This window comes from Schistocerca nitens, chromosome 1 (genome assembly GCF_023898315.1).
Source record: "Schistocerca nitens isolate TAMUIC-IGC-003100 chromosome 1, iqSchNite1.1, whole genome shotgun sequence".
NCBI lineage: Eukaryota > Metazoa > Arthropoda > Insecta > Orthoptera > Acrididae > Schistocerca > Schistocerca nitens.
In genome coordinates, this window is record NC_064614.1 from 280,506,757 (window position 1) to 280,529,554 (window position 22,798).

The 22,798-nt window shown below is 39.7% G+C and overlaps 1 protein-coding gene across 1 annotated transcript in view; it reads right to left on the minus strand.

Annotated features, from left to right (window-relative positions):
* LOC126248157 (sodium leak channel NALCN) overlaps nt 1-22,798 on the minus strand; it is a 394,425-nt gene that overhangs the window by 270,818 nt on the left and 100,809 nt on the right. The window contains exons 5-7 of the mRNA XM_049948905.1: nt 14,584-14,769; nt 13,499-13,722; nt 405-533 (exon numbers count right to left, since the gene is read on the minus strand). Of these exons, the coding sequence (XP_049804862.1) occupies nt 405-533; nt 13,499-13,722; nt 14,584-14,769 (539 nt within the window). The remainder of the gene's footprint in view (nt 1-404; nt 534-13,498; nt 13,723-14,583; nt 14,770-22,798) is intronic.

Sequence of the window (22,798 nt, forward strand, 5' to 3'; positions counted from 1 at the left end):
TCTCCCATATTTCGTCATAATACAAAACATGCTGCCCTTCTTTGAACTTTTTCAATGTACTCTGTCAGTCCCATCTGGTAAAGATCCCACATGGTGCAGCAGTATTCTAAAAGAGGACGGACAAGTGTATTGTAGGCTGTCTCCTTAGTAGATCTGTTACATTTCTAAGTGTTCCGCCAATAAAATGCGGTCTTTGGTTAGCCTTTCCCCACAACATTTTCTATGTGTTACTTCAAATTTAAGTTGTTCGTAATTGTAATACCTAGGTATTTAGTTAAATTTATGGCTTTTAGATTAGACTGATTTATCGTGTAACTGATATTTATACTATTCTACTCAAATTGTGGTTCAAGCAAACAAAACTAATGTAAAGCATTTACTTATAAATAATATTTTAGACTCACTTTGGGTCTGTATCATTCAACACACAATGATTCTTCAGTTCACCAAAGAATTGCACTCCAAGAAGCCCATACAATGACATAAAGAACAGGAAGAATAATGTGACATTGTATATTTGCTGGCTTGATCGCCTGATGAGAAAAAGACAGAGAGATGAGCAAAAGTCAGAGACAAGAGCAGAAATATCAAATATAAGAACATTTCAGTCATTACAATGGAGCATCATATCTTATAATAATTTATAGCTATTAGCATCCATGTGTCAATCATATTTTTAAAAGCCTATCACCTGTTACATGAAACTCATCAACGACAAATGTAATATTAAGGAAACCATCGGAAATGCAATAAATAATCTGCATTGCTTAGTAATATTTCATCAGAGTATAAGAACTCTTTTAAATAAAAAAGAAAAGCTGAGTGCTTTTTCTTCAAGTAACGGTTGAGACAGATGAAACTATTGCTAATGTGCTCTGCTTAACTGAACATCACCTGGAAGCTATAGTTAAAAAATGGTTTGTACTATTGTACCACCAACATAAGACAAGCTAGGCTGGCAATTTATATTTACATTACTTTTAGCTCACAAATCATAGATGTAACTCAGTTCTGTGTTGTATAGCATTTTGCATTTTGAATTGGTGTGCTGTCAAATCAGAACTGGAAATGCTGTCGCCCATAATAACAACAGTGTACAGGGCACCTGTGGGAAACATTCAGAACTTCCTTTCTTAGCTGGAATCAGTTCTTATAAAACTTTAGAGGAATAACAGTAAGATTATAATATTTGGTGATTTTAACATTAATTTCATAATAAATAATAACAGTCATCAATGACTGGAATCATTATTGTCCACTTTCAAGCTAATCCCTATGATCTCTCCCCCAACAAGAGTATATGAGCACAGTGAGACCATTACTGATTATCTGCTTCTGGACCACACAGATTAAAGTAAAGTAAAAACACAGGCCATAATAGACGATTTTTCTGACACGTTAGAACATCAAATACTGGATCTTCTAGTGTGTTTATAAATAGTTACATCTGGAACAATGGAAGGAAGACTATGAGGCAGAGAAAGTAAATAAGAAATTCAACTCATTCTCAAATTCTGAAACAGATTGAAGCCCACTTCCGACAAAGACAGGTTAAAATGAAACCAACCTTTAGTGGAAGGAAAGGCTGGTTAATGATATATATATATATATATATATATATATATATATATATATATATATCCAAAAACAAAGACGATGTGACTTACCGAACGAAAGTGCTGGCAGGTCGATAGACACACAAACAAACACAAACATACACACAAAATTCAAGCTTTCACAACAAATGGTTGCTTCATCAGGAAAGAGGGAAGGAGAGGGAAAGACGAAAGGATGTGGGTTTTAAGGGAGAGGGTAAGGAGTCATTCCAGTCCCGGGAGCGGAAAGACTTACCTTAGGGGGAGAAAAGGACAGATATACACTTGCACACACACACATATCCATCCGCACATACACAGACAGACACAAGCAGACATTTGTAAAGGCAAAGAGTTTGGGCAGAGTTGTCAGTCAAGGCGGAAGTACAGAGGCAAAGATGTTGTTGAAAGACAGGTGAGGTATGAGTGGCGGCAAATTGAAATTAGCGGAGATTGAGGCCTGGCGGATAACGAGAAGAGAGGATATACTGAAGGGCAAGTACCCATCTCCGGAGTTCTGACAGGTTGGTGTTAGTGGGAAGTATCCAGATAACCCGGACGGTGTAACACTGTGCCAAGATGTGCTGGCCGTGCACTAAGGCATGTTTAGCCACAGGGTGATCCTCATTACCAACAAACACTGTCTGCCTGTGTCCATTCATGCGAATGGACAGTTTGTTGGTGGTCATTCCCACATAGAAAGCTTCACAGTGTAGGTAGGTCAGTTGGTAAATCACGTGGGTGCTTTCACACGTGGCTCTGCCTTTGATCATGTACACCTTCCGGGTTACAGGACTGGAGTAGGTGGTGGTGGGAGGCTGCATGGGACAGGTTTTACACCGGGGGCAGTTACAAGGGTAGGAGCCAGAGGGTAGGGAAGGTGGTTTGGGGATTTCATAGGGATGAACTAAGAGGTTACGAAGGTTAGGTGGACGGCGGAAAGACTCTCTTGGTGGAGTGAGGAGGATTTCATGAAGGATGGATCTCCCCACCCCCTCCCCCAAGGGAGTTGTTCTGGTCCCGGGAGCGGAGGGACTTGCCTCGGGGGGGGGGGGGGGGGACACGGGTGTGCACTCGCACGCGCGCGCATGTCCGTCCACATGTGTGCAGGCGCAGGCAGACGTATTTAGGGACAAAGAAACTCTTTGTCTTTAAATGTGTCTGCTTGTGTCTGTATATGTGTGAATGGATATGCGTGTGTGTGCACGCGAGTGTATACCCGTCCTTTTTTCCCCCTAAGGTAAGTCTTTCCGCTCCCGGGATTGGAATGACTCCTTACCCTCTCCCTTAAAACCCACATCCTTTCGTCTTTCCCTCTCCTTCCCTCTTTCCTGATGAGGCAACAGTTTGTTGCAAAAGCTTGAATTTTGTGTGTATGTTTGAAACATTCCATGTGGGAAAAATATATCTAAAAACACAGATGATGTGACTTACCGAACGAAAGTGCTGGCAGGTCGATAGACACACAAACAAACACAAACATACACACGAAATTCAAGCTTTCGCAACAAACTGTTGCCTCATCAGGAAAGAGGGAAGGAGAGGGAAAGACGAAAGGATGTGGGTTTTAAGGGAGAGGGTAAGGAGTCATTCCAATCCTGGGAGCGGAAAGACTTACCTTAGGGGGAAAAAAGGACAGGTATACACTCGCACACACACACATATCCATCCGCACATACACAGACACAAGCAGACATTTGCCTTTACAATATATATATATATATATATATATATATATATATATATATATATATATATATATATTTGTGGATGGATATGTGTGTGTGTGTGCGAGTGTATACCCGTCCTTTTTTCCCCCTAAGGTAAGTCTTTCCACTCCCGGGATTGGAATGACTCCTTACCCTCTCCCTTAAAACCCACATCCTTTCGTCTTTCCCTCTCCTTCCCTCTTTCCTGATGAGGCAACAGTTTGTTGCGAAAGCTTGAATTCTGTGTGTATGTTTGTGTTTGTTTGTGTGTCGACCTGCCAGCGCTTTTGTTTGGTAAGTCACATCATCTTTGTTTATATATATATATATATATATATATATATATATATATATATATATATATATATATATATGTAACTTTACAAAAAATAACATAAAAGTCTAACACATGTAATCAGGCAAGCCAAGCACATGCACTATGCACAAAAACTTATCAGGTCAAACAGTAAAGCACTAACCATATGGAGTACCATAAAAAGTGAAACAAATAGAAAAAGGAAATCAGGACAACCAGGGCTACCACAGTCTCCTGATAATGGCACAGACCTGAATAATCAAAATGTTGTAGCTTCAAATCTCAATAAATTTTTTCTCATCATAGCTGAAAAAATGAGGAACCATGACAAGCAATCTCCTACAGAAGCTACAGACCTACTTAATCACATGGAAATCACAAATGTAGTGTTCTCTTTCAAATACATAACTCCCAAAGAAATTTTAAAAATCATAAAATTATCTAAAAAGTCTCAGTCCTCTGTAGGTGACAGTGTACCAAGTGGGAGTTTAAAATCATGTGGAGATTTAATCAGTCATATATTGTGCTATTTGTGTAACCAGTTGATGAAAACTGGGCTTATTAGAAATATGCACCAGAAAAGCTGCTTTTAATAATTGATCTTTATTAACAACAGACTGTTTCAGCATTTCTTGGCATTGATAAGTATGTCTAGAATGATCTGATGTCAAACTACTGTAAAACTATAATTAAAGCATTATTTTCAATATATTTCAATAATTTACTTCTAATCAAAGCATTGACAGTAAGTATAGTAAATGAACAGACTGGTAGAAAGTTAAGGATAGAGGATAAAATCACACTAAATATAGAAGGACAAAAGACTGAAAATGCACATAAAATTGCCAATAAATTCAACAGCCATTTTTCAGAAATTTCCACATATCTCCTAACCAACTCTTCAAATACTGTTCACTCTCCTCCCACAAATCTCCTGACTAACTCTCCAAACACTGCATACTCTTGTCTCAAAATAATACTCCTCTGAACTCCTTTTTCCTATCTCCTACAACACCGTATGAAATTGAAGATATTATTAAAAAAAGAGTCAAAAAGATTTATTCTGCAGGGCATGATCTGATACCCTGCTTCTTACTTCATAAGTGTTCAAATTACATCAGTGGACCCCTGTCAAATATCATAAATACCTCATTTCTAGAGGGAACATTTCCAAACCAGCTAAAACTTGCTAAAATTATACCTCTCTACAAGAAGGGAGAGAAAACCGACATGACAAACTATAGGCCAATTGCTATACTATCTGCCTTCTCAAAAATATTTGAATACTGTATGTTAACTAGATTAGAAATGTGTCTAAATTCTAACAACATAATCACATCTTCCCAATATGGATTTCAGAAAAAAAGGTCCACCACATATGCTCTGTATGCATTTCTAGAAAAGTGCTCAAGTTTTGTCGACCATAAACAACCTGCTGTCGGTACATTTCTTGATGAGTCCAAGGCCTTTGACATGGTCAACCACAAGCTGCTGCTTATGAAATTCCATAAGTATTGGATTAGAGGTGTAGCCCACAATTGGTTCCATAGCTACCTTAGTCAAAGAAAGCAATATGTAGAAATAAGAAAATCAGAGACATTCAGGCACTGCAGGTCAGATATACTACATACAACAAATGGCGTCCCTCAGGGATCTGTCCTTGGCCCTGTTCTTTTCATATTGTTCATAAATGATCTCCCAGAACACATACCAAATGCCAGCTCCTTTCTGTATGCGGACGACACAAATATCCTGATAACCAGTAGAGGTGACACATTGCAAGATGCAGTTAATGAAACTACTTGTCATTTACAATTGTGGTTTGAAACAAATAGACTACTCATAAATACTCAAAAAACTGTAAGCATGAACTTCCATACTAGACAAAATCTAACCCTCTTCAATGCAGTTATAGCTATCGGCAAAGATGACATTTCATACAAGCAGGACACCAAATTTCTTGGACTTACCGTCAGTAACACACTAAATTGGAAACCACATATTGAGGCATTGTCACAAAAGCTTAGTAAAACCTGCTATCTATTACGATCATTAAAAGACACAGCCAGTGTAGATATCTTGAAGCTGGTGTACCATGCCCTGTTTGAGTCTGTCTTGACCTATGGCCTAATCTTCTGGGGAAAGAGCTCTGATTCTCTCAAAATTCTTAAGTTACAAAAACAAGTAGTAAGAATAATGAAATGTAAAAAAAGAACTGAACACTGTAAACCACTATTTCAACAGCTAAAAATCCTGCCACTGCCATGCCTCTATATATTTGAACTAGCTTGTTTTACAGTACAGCACTTGGACACCCTCGACAGAAATGCAGACCGCCACACACATGACACCAGAAACAAAATACAGTTACAAATTATAGCCCACAACACAAAATTATATGCAAATTGGGTTAAATGTATGGGCACTAAAATATACAACCACCTCCCAACAGACATAAAAAATGAGAACTAAATTAAAGGAATTGCTACTAAATCACTGTTTCTATTCCGTACATGAATTTCTTGAAACAAAATTTTAATTACTTGCAATAAGCTGTTTATTCAGGTGTAGATGTTTCTACTTAGTAAGATAATTTAATTATTGTATCTTATCTATATTCTGTCTGTATCTCATATAGGCCTATGTACTCTGCTATGTGAAATATGTACCACAATATTTTAATTACTTGTAATAAGCTGTACTCATATTTACTCATATTCTTTCTGTATCTCATATATGTATTCTGCTATGTGAACTATGTACCACAATATTTTAATTACTTGTAATAAGCTGTATATTCACTGGTAGATATTTCTACTTAGTAAGATAATTTAATTATTGTTTGTTACTCCTATTCTGTCTGTATCTCTTATATGTATTCTGCTATGTGCAGTATGCACCACTGTCATCTCTCATCACACACCACCTTTTTTATATTTTGTCTATATATCCTGTATGTATTCTGCTATGTGAGTTATGTACCACTACTGTCATCTCTCATCATATACCATCTTAACATAATTTTTCAAATTGACTTGTCCTATATCATGATGTGCTTTGCTGTACAAATTGTATGATCTACAGGACCAATAATAAATCAATCAATCAATCAATCAAATCAGCAACATAATATGGATGTCACATCATCCTAGACATACTTGACAATGGTGATATATGCTGAAACAGTCTGTCATAAATAAAGATTAATTATTATAAACAGTTATCCTGGTGCATCTTTCTAATAATCATTTCATTATCTGACATATATTATGGTCCTGCCCCAAAGAAGAAAAATTGAAAACTGGGGTATTTCCAAATAGACTAAAACATGTGACAGTGATGCCAATCCACAAAAGTGAGTGAAGAACATAATATTCAATTATCAGCCCATCTCTCTGCTGTCAGATCTCAAAGGTATTGAAAGAATAGTGTGTGATAGGATTTATGGCCACACTACATGTAATGGCTTACTGCAACTAGACAGTTCAGCTTTCATAGTAGATTCTCCATAGAGACAGCCTAACAGATGAAATTCTAGTTGAATTCAATTTCAGAAGAAATCGGTATCTTTTGTGATCTTGCTAAGGCATTTGACTGTGCAGATCGTAACACACTGTTAAAAAGGTTTCCACACTATAGCATGAAGAACAAATCTTTGGCTTGGCTATAATCTTATCTACACAACAGGAAACAAAGAGAGTCCTAATGGAGGCAAGTGTAACAATAAAATCTGACTGGAGAAATGTAAGAGATGGAGTCCCACAGGCTCAGCATTACTTGCACAGAGCGCCATTTCTCACCTTTCCAACAGAGCAATAATGCTGTTGTCATATTTTTTGTATTTACATTCTATACTCTCCTACGGTATAATCTTCTGAGCAAATGCTGTGGGGGTTGCAAAAGTTTTCAAGTTTCAAAAACAAGCAGTGAGATTAATATGTGGGATCTGTAACAGAATTTCCTGGAGTGGCCTCTTAAAGCATCTCAGGATATTTCCTACTACAGGTCAATACACCAGGGTCACTCCAAAAGAAATGCACACCATTTTTGTAAAAATACAGTTTTCATTCTGCATGTGTGAAAGTTTTACAGTGTGTAGATACATCCTTCCTGCTTGTTTTCAAACTTAGTTCAACCTGTTCCTGTGAGTGGTGCTGTCACAGAATGTCTTCAATGTGGCTGCTACACTTGACGTTCGTCAGAAGCAACGTGCTGTCATAGAATTCCTGTGCTGTGAAAACGAGACAGTGGGAAACATCCAAAAGAGGCTGAAAAAGGTGTATAGAGATGCTGCTGTCGATCGCAGTACAGTTAGTCGGTGGGCAAGCAGGTTACGTGATGAAAGCGGGCACGGCAATATCGAGGATTGTCCTCGCAGTGGCAGTCCTCATACTGCACACACTCCAGACAATGTGCAGAGAGTCAATGAATTGGTGACTGCTGACAGATGCATCACAGTGAACAAATTGTCACGCTACGTTGGGATAGGGGAAGGAAGTGTTTGCAGAATACTGAAAGTGCTGGGATTAAAAAAGGTTTGTGCCAGGTGGGTTCCCAGAATTTTGACAGTGGCTCACAAAGAAACAAGAAAAACGGTATGCAGTGAACTTTTGGAACAGTACGAGAATGGTGGAGATGAAGTTCTTGGAAGAATTGTGACAGGTGATGAAACATGGCTCCATCATTTTTCACCAGAGGTGAAGAGGCAATCAATGGAGTGGCATCATGCAAATTCACATAAAACTTCTGCTGGGAAAGTTATGACTACGGTGTTTTTTGATTCCGAAGGACTCTTGCTTGTGGACATCATGCCAAGTGGAAGCACCATCAATTCTGATGCATATGTGATGACACTGAAGAAACTTCAAGCTCGACTGAGTTGTGTTCGACCACATTGGCAAAAGTAGGATGTTTTGCTGTTGCGCGACAATGCATGGCCACATGTCAATCAAAAAACCCTGGAAGCGATCACAAAACTCAGATGGACAACACTGAAACACCCTGACTTACAGTCCTGACCTGGCTCCATGTGACTATCGTCTTTCTGGGAAACTGAAAAAGTCTCTTCGTGGAACTAAGTTTGAAGATGATGATTCCCTTGTGCACGCTGCCAAACAGTGGCTCCAACAGGTTGGTCCAGAATTTTACCACGCGGGTATACAGGCGCTGGTTCCAAGATGGTGTAAGGCAGTTGAGAGGGATGGAAATTATGTGGAGAAATGAAAATATTGTTCCTAAAGGATGTATCTACACACTGTAAAACTTTCAAATATGTAGAATAAAAGATGGATTTTTTAAAAAAATAGTGTGCATTTCTTTAGGAGAGACCCTCGTATATAGACACTGATGATGTTTTTAGTCAACAATAGGTATTTATTTCTGATAAACTGTGACCTGTCTTGTGTTACAGTGTGAATTGTAACACAAGACAGGTGAAAAATTTCCACCAAGGATCTGAACTTTCATGAAAGTACACTAGGGACTTACTAAGTCAGGTATAAATAAGCTTCTGATTGCAATAAAAAAGGAAATTAATAATATACAGGTATTCGAAAAGAAACTACAGACATTCTTCGTAGGTCAAACTTTTTATAAAATGAATTAATTCTTAGAGTTATAAAGTATCCTTTAGTGTAAAAATAGAGGAAACCACTTAGTTAAAAATACTCTCTTAAAAGAAAAAATGTGATACTTTCACTTATGTCATAAAGACAAAATTTTGTATTTTAACTTAAATTATGATGATAAAATGTAAATCTATTTTGCTCTTAGGACAAAAATGTGTACTTTCATTTATTCTAATATATTAAGCATTCATTTAGAGTTATGACAGTAACCTGCAGGAAGTAATATTATATGCAAGCTTTTGTTGTTAGAAAATAAGTAAAATAGAGTATATAAATGACATATAAAATGCTCATGTAATATTGTATTATTTCACCTGACTCATACTCTATTATAAGCAATGGGAAGTCCCACTCTCTTCCAAAACACTGAAAATATTTTCACATGAAACTAGGCAAAAAGGAAACATCCATATGGAGCCAGTGAATAACAGCCTAAATAAAACAAGGAACCCTGAATTATGGGAAAGCTATTTATAAGAAGCTTATCCCACAAATTAAATCAATAAATGACCTGACAAAGTTCAAGTAGCTGCTAAGGCATGTCTGACTCATCACTGCTTCTATAGCCTGCACAAGTTCCTTCAGGTAGTACATTAAATATCTGTGTTTGTAACTTGGTGATGTTACTACCCCCCAAGTACCTTAATGATCTACCATGCAAATGTTACTCGAATGCAAATATCAATCTACCTCTACAGTATGCGTTCTTTCTGCTTTTACATGATATATTCTTTTCCCATGTGTATGAGGGTGTGCCTGGAAAGTGATGCCTCAAATTTTTAATTCTGTCCTTAACATCGATTGAGGTATGACATGTGATGCATATTACTATGTCGACTCTCCTGCTTCACTGACACAAGTTTCAACCCACTGTCACTAGAAGGTTCCGAATTGTAGCATGCAACATAGTTGTGTGTAACTATGTTGGTGCATGAGAAACAGTACGCTGTAATTGAGTTTCTAACTGCAGAAAACAAGCCTCCACTCGAAATGCATGGAAGAATGAAAGCTGTGTACAGTTACGATTGTACGATTGTATCAATGTCAATAATGTCGACATTGTGCAGTTCATGATTGTAATGAAGGAAATGGAGGTGATGGTGCTAACTTTAACATGTGTGACAGAGCTCTTAGTAGATGAGCAAATACAGTAACCAATGACATTCACTGGAATTGGTTTGATGAACACGGCAAAGAAAATTGTTGGATAACAAAGCTCTCAGGTAAGTATGGCATATCTTGAGGATGAGTACAGTCCAGCATTACAGAACTGTGGTACAGAAAACTGTGTGCATGGCAGATGTCTCAAATGCTCACTCCTGACATCAAACAGACCACAAAAACATGAGAGCATCAATGGAGTTCTGCCACAAAGGATCACTGATGCCAAAAAAGTTCAAGAGCATGTCACCAGCAGGCAAATCAATGTTCACAGTGTTCTGGGATGTTCAGGGTGCACTGCATTTTGAATTCAAGCCTAAAGGCACCATAAACTTTGCAAGGTACCGCGAGACCCTGAGAAAACTGAAAGCACTCATTTGAAGAGTTCGTCCACAAATGGAGCACCCCTTTTTTAGCTTAACAATGCCAGACCACATGCAAGCACTGCGATATCTGCAACAATCTGGCACCTTGGGTTCACTTTCATCAGTCATCCTCCACAGAGTCACGACAAGGCCCCATCTGATTTTCATCTGTTTGCACAATTTTAAGACCACGTTCTATGACTTCACTTTGATAGTGATGAAGCACTACAAGCAGAGGTGAGGTTGGGGCTCTGTCAGCAAAGTCAAACATCAGAATGCCAATTTGTGTACTACATGATTACCTGGACCAATAAAGATCTAATCTAATTACCTAATTCACCCCTGAATCCTTTTCCCGAGGTTTAGTTGGTTGAGGTCACAGAATCACACTTAAAGCCTGTTCCATCTTCACACACTGTCAGGGCCTATAATGGTAGTGTATTTAGCAACAGAGACTCCTAAGGTGTTCAGGTATTAGTGACTGGATCAGATTATGTTTCATTATGTTACATCCCACCAAATCGAACTTCGTGTCTCATTGACTTCAGAAGGATGAGACATGAGCTTTGGTGAAGGCAACCATCTCAATTAGGGCCCCTGACAGATCAGAAGATTTGGAGTTGGCAGTTACAACATATAATAATCTTTGGTAGGCATTGGTAGCTGATACTGGGGATATATGTTAAATGTATTCTTCTCAAAGTACCTAGAACAAACAGAAAAATTCAAGAAATTTGCCACCATTCATTCAGAAGATGGTCAGCTACTTGCACTAATGGTTTCGACATTTTGTCGTCTACAATAGTCACCAGACAAATTATTTATTTTTGCCTTTAATTTGCTGCAAAATAAATGAATTATGTAAAAGCAAAAGTATTTTCTGTGTTCCTTGTTTTGTTTCATTTTTGTACTCAAATGTGTTGGAATATGCTTTCATATATATACTATGTGATCAAAAGCATCCAGAAACTTGACTGAAAATGACTTACAATATGAGTTCATTGCACCCTCCATTCGTAATGCTGGAATTAAATTTGGTGTTGGCCCACCCTTAGCCTTGATGACAGCCTCCTCTCTCGCACTTATATGTTCAATCAGGTGCTGGAACATTTCTTGGGGAATGGCAGCCTATTCTTCAAGGAGTGCTGCACAGAGGAGAGGTATTGATGTCGGTTGGTGAAGCCTGGCACAAAGTCAGGGTTCCAAAACATCCCAGAGGTGTTCTATAGGATTCAGGTCAGGACTCTGTGCAGGCCAGTCCATTACAGGGATGTTATTCTTGTGTAATCACTCCGCCACAGGCCATGCATTATGAACAGGTACTTGATCGTGTTGAAAGATGCAATTGCTATCCACAAATTGCTCTTCAACAGTGGCAATCAAGAAGTTGCTTAAAACATCAATGTAGGCCTGTGCTGTGATAGTGCCACACAAAACAATAAGGGCCCTCCATGAAAAACTTGACCTCACCACAACACAACCGCCTCCGAATTTTACTGTTGGCACTACACATGCTGGCAGATGATGTTCACCGGGCATTCGTCATACCCACACCCTGCCATCAGATCATCACACTGTGTACTGTGTACTGTGATTTGTCACTCCACACAATGTTTTTCCACTGTTCAGTTGTCCAGTGTTTATGCTCCTTACAAAGAGCGAGGCGTTGTTTGGCATTTACCGTCGTGATGTGTGGCTTATGAGCAGTGGCTCGACCATGAAATCAAAGTTTTTTCACCTGCCACCTAGCTGTCATAGTAAGTGGATCCTGATGCAGTTTGGAATTCCTGTGTGATGGTCTGGATAGATGTTGGCCTATCACACATTACAACCCTCTTTAACTGCCGGCAGTCTCAGTCAGTCAACAGATGAGGTTGGCTTGTACTTGTCCCTTCACTAACACCTCAGAAACAGTGGACCTAGGGATGGGAGTGTGGAAATTCATGTACAGACATATAACACAAGTGGCACCCAATCATCTGACCATGTTTGAAGTCCATGAGTTCCACAGAGTGCCCCATTCTGCTCTCTCACAATGTCTAATGACTACTGAGGTTGCTGACATGGAGTACCTGGCAGTAGGTGGCAGCACAATGCACCTAATATGAAAAACGTATGTTTTGGGGGTGTCTGGATAGTTTTGATCACATAGTGTATAAGGTAGTTCTGTATGTATTTGTTTTATGGCATAGCAATCATTTCGACATATTTTTTCTAACTGAGAAGCACCCGTAATTGAAAAACAATTGCAGGTGACAAATTAATGACTATACGAGCACTCAATGAACACTATAGATGTGCTGGCCAATGGAAGTACTGAATGAATAAAAATAATAATACTTCGCCTAGTATTGAATGCTTTACGGTTGCTTCCAACTTCAGCTTGCAGACAACATATGTTTAATGAGTTCAACATATCAATAATTGAGTTAGTTTAAATTTAGTTATAACACAACACTTCAGTGATCATTAACTCCATATATCACGTATTGTTTTACAGAATCAGATGCCCTGAACACAGTTTTCTCTGTTAGATAATGTTAGCAACAATGAGAAAGCAATAAATACTGTTTAATGTAATTTTACTGCTACCAATTCAGCTACTCCCTACAGCCAATGCCTTGAGACTCTTCTGAGAGTGCATGAATAGTATACATTCCTACAAAAGTAACTAACTGTTCATCTGTTATATACATGCCAGGAGACTCAAACTGAAAAGACTTACTTGAATATTTGGTTTATTCTTGATTTTGGCATAGAAAATTTCAAAAACACTCTGATGAAACGAATCATAATTAGAGGTCTCGGTGCACGCAGAATGGAAAGGTAACTGAATCTTGGCACTATTCCTATCATCTCAAACATTTGCAAGATTACTGACACCCAAAGGAAGAATACCATACTGGCATCAAATTGACACCAATGGTCCTTCAGGTATGGAACTTCACCCTTTAAATGAAAGAAAAGAATAGTTTAGTAAAACACAAAGACATCACAGACAAAGACATCATTTATAGCACATTAATATACAAAAGAAAAGCACAATTATTTCATAATGAAAATCAAAGCAATTTATTCAGCTTTTGTTTGTTTAGAAAAGAAAACCAGCTACATATGAAACAATTGTATGGTGAATGTTACACTGTTCAACTTACAGTTTCACTAAATTTATTGACAAATTAAGATACTATGATTTAATAACATTTTTATTTAATTGTGTAAAAAACTATAGTTATTTGGGATTAAACTTTTTCAAGAACTGCAAACACAACAATATGAAGTAATAAATTATGTTTTATCGAGCTTATTTTGCATAGAAGATTACACTTCCTCCTATATGGTAATAAATATATGTAATGTCAACACAAAGTGCTGACACAAAATAAATAACATTATATATATTACTAAAGTAGTTTATGAGGATGTGAGAAACTCTTAAACTTAGTTTTGACATATGTCCAAGACACATGCATTCAAATCATGTCAGTATTTCTACAGAGAATAAAATTTGTGGTGATGATTTTCTATTTTCAGCACCAGTACTTGTATCAGAAAACAATATAACAAAAAATTAAACATTGCTGTTACTTCTCTAATGTGCACAAGTAATTTTTGTAAAAGATGCATACACATACAAAACACAGAAACAAATACCTTATTAAAAGGGAGGATTTCCATTACAGAATAGGGACAAATGACAAGATACAATGTGATGCAAGTAGATTAACTGACAGATACAGCACAAATGGATCTTATAGTATGATGTACAACACAGTTCTACTGAGTAAGCAAGTTTTCAATACCACTAACCTTTAGTATACCTCGGATATGCATTTTGGCAATCATTTCTGCAGTAAACAAAAAAGTTACAAAGAGGTCACAGCAAAAGGTCACATACTGAAGGGGTGGATGCTTTTCAAATGTTTTTGGCGTGTTCAAACTGACCGATAAAAGGCTTAATAAGGCACAAAACCTCATTAGCCTTCTAACCCAAAGCTGCAAAATAAAGTGAAGAAATGCACATATTAGTATGAAATAACTGACAAATTGTAAAACACTTTAAAATTAAGAAAGATATCTGCAATATAGAAACATTAATAAGCTGTTACAGTAGTTAAACAGGGAAAAAATAATACACCAATAAATGTTTACAGTCTTTGGGCTGACATATAAGCAAATATTAAAAGAAGAAGTGTAACAACAAAATGTTATAATTTCACAATTAAGTGGTTGTGGTTATGTTATAAACTTAGTAGTGCATCAATTAGTTAGCAGTTCTTCAACATAAGTTCAACATCCAACCTTCACAGTCATAAAATACTTGTTAATTAATGAAGAAAGAGACTGTAATGTTTTAACTCTTGAGCAGTGTATAAGGGGTATCATAAAGTCTCACTTATCAACTTGAAATTTTGTTTGTTTGTTTATTTGTTTGCAAATGCATGTCTGCAGTCTTGGTATACATCAAAACCCTGTGCTGCAGTACTATAGCATGCGGCTAGAGAGAGAGAGAGAGAGAGAGAGAGAGAGAGAGAGAGAGAGGGGGGGGGGGGGGGAATGGTGCCACCCCTTGATAAAATGAAGTATCATGCTGTAACTCCAATCCCAGTGCAGACGCTCCCAGCGTTGTCAAACATGTACACAAAGCCTCACCAATTTCTATGGACTAAAACCAGTCTAGCTATGTCAATTAATGAAAATATAGCATAACTTAGACTGTGATATAATGACATTTTTCACTCATAAGCAATCACTATGGCTATTCTAAATACTAGATCATCAAACAATCACTGCATTTTTTGTGACACTGGTATACAGGGTGTTACAAAAAGATATGGCCAAACTTTCAGGAAACATTCCTCACACACAAATAAAGAAAAGATGTTGTGTAGACATGCGTCCGGAAACGCTTAATTTCCATGTTAGAGCTCATTTTAGTTTTGCAGTATGTACTGTACTTCCTCGATTCACCACCAGTTGGCCCAATTCAAGGAAGGTAATGTTGACTTCGGTGCTTGTGTTGACACGCGACTCATTGCTCTACAACTAGCATCAAGCACATCAGTACGTAGCATCAACAGGTTAGTGTTCATCACGAACATGGTTTTGCAGTCAGTGCAATGTTTACAAATGCGGAGTTGGCAGATGCCCATTTGATGTATGGATTAGCATGGGGCAATAGCCATGGGGTGGTATGTTTGTATAGAGACAGATTTCCAGAACGAAAGTGTCCCGACAGGAAGACGTTCGAAGCAATTGATCGGCGTCTTAGGGAGCACGGAACATTCCAGCCTATGACTCGCGACTGGGGAAGACCTAGAACGATGAGGCAATTCTTCATGCAGTTGACGATAACCCTAATGTCAGCATCAGAAAGTTGCTGCTGTACAAGGTAATGTTGACCACGTCACTGTATGGAGAGTGCTACGGGAGAACCAGTTGTTTCCGTACCATGTACAGCCTGTGTAGGCACTATCAGCAGCTGATTGGCCTCCACGGGTACACTTCTGCGAATGGTTCATCCAACAATGTGTCAGTCCTCATTTCAGTGTAAATGTTCCCTTTATGGATGAGGCTTCATTCCAACGTGATCAAATTGTAAATTTTCACAATAAACATGTGTGGGCTGACGAGAATCCGCACGCAATTGTGCAATCACGTCATCAACACAGATTTTCTGTGAACGTTTGGGCAGGCATTGTTGGTGATGTCTTGATTGGACCCCATGTTCTTCCACCTACGCTCAATGGAGCACGTTATCATGGGATACTCTACCTGTGCTGCTAGAACATGTGCCTTTACAAGTACGACACAACATGTGGTTCATGCACGATGGAGCTCCTGCACATTTCAGTCGAAGTGTTCATACGCTTCTCAACAACAGATTTGGTGACCGATGGATTGGTAGAGGCAGACCAATTCCATGCCCTCCCGCTCTCCTGACCTCAACCCTCTTGACTTTCATTTATGGGGGTATTTGAAAGTCATGACAAAACTCTACCATCTGGTGAGCAAGATGTATGAGACAGGCGAAATACCCACAGGCTTCAAGAAGAATATAATAATTCCAATCCCAAAGAAAGCAGGTGTTGACAGATGTGAAAATTACCGAACTATCAGTTTAATAAGTCACAGCTGCAAAATACTAACGCGAATTCTTTACAGACGAATGGAAAAACTGGTAGAAGCGGACCTCGGGGAAGATCAGTTTGGATTCCGTAGAAATGTTGGAACACGTGAGGCAATACTAACCTTACGACTTATCTTAGAAGAAAGATTAAGAAAAGGCAAACCTACGTTTCTAGCATTTGTAGACTTAGAGAAAGCTTTTGACAACGTTAACTGGAATACCCTCTTTCAAATTCTGAAGGTGGCAGGGGTAAAATACAAGGAGCGAAAGGCTATTTACAATTTGTACAGAAACCAGATGGCAGTTATAAGAGTCGAGGGGCATGAAAGGGAAGCAGTGGTTGGGAAAGGAGTGAGACAGGGTTGTAGCCTCTCCCCGATGTTATTCAATCTGTATATTGAGCAAGCAGTAAAGGAAACAAAAGAAAAATTCGGAGTAGGTATTAAAATTCATGGAGAAGAAGTCAAAACTTTGAGGTTCGCCGATGACATTGTAATTCTGTCAGAGACAGCAAAGGACTTGGAAGAGCAGTTGAACGGAATGGACAGTGGCTTGAAAGGAGGATATAAGATGAACATCAACAAAAGCAAAACGAGGATAATGGAATGTAGTCAAATGAAATCGGGTGATGCTGAGGGGATTAGATTAGGAAATGAGACACTTAAAGTAGTAAAGGAGTTTTGCTATTTAGGGAGTAAAATAACTGATGATGGTCGAAGTAGAGAGGATATAAAATGTAGACTGGCAATGGAAAGGAAATCGTTTCTGAAGAAGAGAAATTTGTTAACATCGAGTATAGATTTAAGTGTCAGGAAGTCGTTTCTGAAAGTATTTGTATGGAGTGTAGCCATGTATGGAAGTGAAACATGGACGATAAATAGTTTGGACAAGAAGAGAATAGAAGCTTTCGAAATGTGGTGCTACAAAAGAATGCTGAAGATAAGGTGGGTAGATCACGTAACTAATGAGGAGGTATTGAATAGGATTGGGGAGAAGAGAAGTTTGTGGCACAACTTGACTAGAAGAAGGGATCGGTTGGTAGGACATGTTTTGAGGCATCAAGGGATCACAAATTTAGCATTGGAGGGCAGGGTGGAGGGTAAAAATCGTAGAGGGAGACCAAGAGATCAATACACTAAGCAGATTCAGAAGGATGTAGGTTGCAGTAGGTACTGGGAGATGAAGAGGCTTGCACAGGATAGAGTGGCATGGAGAGCTGCATCAAACCAGTCTCAGGACTGAAGACCACAACAACAACAACATTGAAAGCTCTTGTCTACGCAATCCCGGTACCAAATGTAGAGACTCTTCATGCTCGTATTGTGGACGGCCTTGATACAATACACCATTCTTCAGGGCTGCATCAGCGCATCAGGGATTGCATGTGATGGAGGGTGGATGCATGTATCCTCGCTAACAGAGGACATTTTGAACATTTCCTGTAACAAAGCTGGTACGTTCTGTTGCTGTGTGTTTCCATTCCATGATTAATGTGATTTGAAGAGAAGTAATAAAATGAGCTCTAACATGGAAAGTAAGCATTTCCGGACACATGTCAACATAACGTATTTTCTTTCTTTGTGTGTGAGGAATGTTTCCTGAAAGTTTGGCCATACCTTTTTGTAACACCCTGTATATGCCCGTCATAGAAACAGTTGCTAAAGTCAGTAACTTTATTTCTTATTGATACTGAAATTTGTGACTGGATCCAGGATTTATAACAGCACTGACTCTTGGATGAAGGGTCACAAAAGGTGTTACGACCCCTGCTTTTCATGTTATACATTAATGAGTTGGCCGACAATACTAACAGCAACCTCTGGCTTTTTGCAGTTGATGCAGTTATCTAGTAATGTATTATCTGGTAAAAGCTGAAGAATTATATTGTCAAAAGCTGATAAAATTTCAAAGAATACCAAAGCTTGGCAATCTGCTTTAAATGTTCAGAAATGCGAAACTGCAAAACACAGAATACAATATCCCATGACTACAGTCAACTCATGCAAATACTTGTGTCTCTAAAGAAATTTATTTAAAGGGCAGGGGGAGGGGGAGGGGAGGGGATCAAGGCTCTAAAACTGCCTTTTTTATGTAATGAGTTGGTCAGTTTCAAAATGTGTCACTGCAATCAGCCACGTTATGCTAGAATTGGCTAATGAGAGTTTTAGAGGAATCATAGGAAATCACTTCTAGAAGTGTATGAGAATTCCGTAATGAATAAAAACTCTGTACTCCAGATTAATATTGCTGCAGGTAACTATGAACTGGATATATCAATATATGTGAATATGAAATGGAACAATCATGTAGGTTCAGTTGTAGGTAAAGCGGGTGGCAGACTTTGGTCTGGGAAAATAAAATCAATCTACAAAGCAGATTGGTTACAAAACTGCTGAGTGACTCAGCCTAGAATATTGTTCAGGTGTGTGGAACTTGTACCAAATAAGACTAAAAGGGGACACTGAACACATATAAAGGTGGGTGGTGCAAATGATAAAAAGTTTTTTTGGCCCATGGACGAATCACAGAAATGTTGAAAAACCTTAAGTGCGTAATACTTACAGATAGTAGTAGTAGTAGTAGTAGTAATGGCAGCAGCAGTTTCATTCATCTGTAGATCATTTTTACAAGGATACTGGACATGTCTTGGTATTGCAATTTGAAAACAACAAAAATAATGTAATTACACTACAAAGGCATTTACATAGGTACAGGTCTAATTTCAGAAGGATCGGGCAGGTAGCTGGATACGGCCTTATAGTAGGAACCATTTTGGCATTTGCTAGTAGGAACCATTCTAGCATTTGTCTGAATTAATTTAGGAAAACCACAGAAAACCTACATCAGGATGGCCGGATGAAGACTGGAGCCTCCAACCTTCCGAATACAAGGTCAGTCTGTTTAAAACAGTGCTATCTCATCCCTAGTGTACAATACTGTTTTACAAATAAGTTATAACAATGTAAAGACTACTGCTATATTGTTCATTCATTTTTCACTCCCTGTCACTGCACACACTACATACACTCTACACTCAATGTTTCAAATTGTAAGATTACATATACTGTCAGCTGATGTCAGAACCATAGCAACAATGTTTTGTTTCCATTTTGTGTACCATAACTTCCCATTTTGTAGACTGAAAAACTGAGTCAGCATCTCTCAGTAATGAGTAAGATGTTGAGCACAGAACAAAGTCAAAGTGTCAAAGTGTTAGTATTACATACTGCATAGCTTCGAGAGTAAGATTTTCCCAAAGAGAAAGGGGGAGGGGGAGAAGATGGGAAAAAAATACAATGTGAAAGTATTGTGCAAAATGACGTATGTTTCATTATCAAGGGGAAGGGGTAGGGATAGTAGTGTTTGGAGGGGGGGGGGGGCAGAGGAACACTGTCTAGCACAATGTGCAGGGACTAGAATGCTAACAGGTGCAGCATCAGGAGCTTGTGTAGCAAGTAGGTGGGGAAGAAAAGGAACAAAAACGAGAGGAGCAGGGAAAGATGGGTGGGTGCAATGATAGGGGTGGCAAACAAAGAGGCTGGGAGATGAGAACGGATGACAGGACAATAGGGGTGGAAACTGTTGGATGGAGGCTGTGGGGACAGTATGTTACCACAAGTTGAGTCCAGGATAATTACAGGAGCAGAAAATGTGTTGCTAGGACAGCTCCCATCTGCGCAATTCAGAAAAGCTGGTGGTGGAGAGGAGGATCCAGATGATTCGGGTAGCAAAGGGATCATTGAAATCAAGCATGTTATGCTCAGCTGCATGTTGTGCCACAGGGTGGCCTACTTTTAGACAGAGGTGCAGAGGAAGCCATCAGAGGGGAGGAGGTCAACATTTAGGATGGTGGCACACTTGGTTGAGGTGGACCAAGTGAAGCAGATGGGAGAGAAGCTGCTGAGGTTGTAAAGGAATGAAGATATCGCCTCAGGGCCAAGACATCCTACCTTCATAAGTTCAACAACTTCTCTCCCATCCACTTCACCTGGTTGTCCTCCAACCCAGCATGTCACCTTCCTATACACTGACCTCCGCTCTCTGATTGCTCCAGCCACACCTCTGTCCACTTTAAACTCACCAGTCACCAACAGCACGTGCGTTTGACAGCTGTCATCCCTTTCACACCAAAAAATCCCTCCCACACAGCCTGGCCACCTGTGAACAGTGTATCTTCAGTGAAGAACTCCCTTGCTCAGTATGCTGAGGGTCTCACCAAGGCCTTCACAGACAGGCTCTATTATACAGTCCTAGTCTGCAAACAAATCCCATGGTATTTCCTCTCGCACCCTCAATCCTCCTACCATGCCCAAGAACAGGCCACAGAGGACTGCCTCCTTCATCACCTAGTACCACCCTGGACTGGAACAACTGCACCACAATGTTCGCCAGGGCTTTGATTACCTATTGTCATACCCTGAAATGAGGGACATCCTTCTCAAGATCCTTCCTATCCTTCCTGAAGTGGTGTTCCATCACCAACTCAACCTCCATAATGTCCTAGTCCATCCCAATGCCATTCCGAAACCATTGCTGCAAGGTCATATTCCTGTGGAAAATCCAGGTGCTAGACTGGCCCAATCCAAACCCCCCCCCCCCCCCCCCAAACACATGCACTTCCTATTTCAGTCCTGTCAAAGGATTATCCTAGCCCATTAGGTGAAAGCAATCATCATTTTTACTGGGTCTGTTGCAACCATGGCACAGCTTTCTACACTCCTGGAAAATGAAAAATGACCACATTGACACTAGTGAAGAAGACCCACCATGCTTGCACTGGACAGTATGAACGTGCGTTGCATGCAATGACCAAATGCCCAGCACTGCAGACACACCAGGAACCACATTATTGGCTGTGGGATGTTGCTAGCTGTGCAGCGGCTGGTCACCACCAGAGCCAATGGTAGCCAGTTTGCCCTGGCATAGGGAGCTCCATCTGTGTCTGCAACATTGTTAGCATGCTCCAACTGTGTGTATGTGAACCATCTGTGCAATTGATGGAGTTTGAGCGAGGGCGTATAGTGGGCCTGTGGGAGTCTGCGTGGATATAGCACAGAATTGCGCAACACATGGGGCGTGAGGTCTCCACAAGGCATCAATGTTGTTGCCAGTGGTCAGCAGAAGGTGCACATGCCCATCGACCTCGGTGTGGACAGTACCAACACACAATTGCATGCCAAGACTGTTGCATCCTACACAGTGCCGTACTGGGCCACACAGTCACTTCACAACTTAGGGGCACAGTTGCTCCAAAGGTATCAGCAAGAACCTTCTGCAACTTTCTCCACGAAGCAGGGTTACGGCCCCAAGTATCATTAGGGCGTCTTCTGCTCGTGCCACAACATTGTTCAGCCCACCTCCAGTGGTGTCGCGATAGGTGTTTATGGAAGGACGAATGGAGACTTGTCATTTTCAGTGATGAGAGTCACTTCTGCCTTGGTGCCAATGATAGTCATACATGCTCATGCAGATGAGTGCGGAAATCAGGAGTGTATGTGACAGAGGCATAAGAGCCAATACCCGGCATCATGGTGTAGTAGGGAGCAATATCCTACACTGGCTGTACTCCTCTGGTGATCATTGAGGGAACAATGAATGGTGCTCAGTACATTAAAACCATCGTCTAAACCATCATGCCACCGTTCATGGACAGACAAGGTGATGTGCTTTTCCAACAGGTCAATGCACATCCACATGCATCTGATGCCACCCAATGTGCTCTTGAAGGTGTATGTCAGGTACCCTGGCCAGCATGATCCCCAGATCTGTGCCCATTAAGCACGTTTGGAACTGGATGAAATGTCATCTTGTGCAGTCAGCATGTTCAGCCTGAACTCTGCCCTACCTGAGGCACCAGGTGGAAATTGCAAGGCAGGCCATTGCCCAAGACTACAG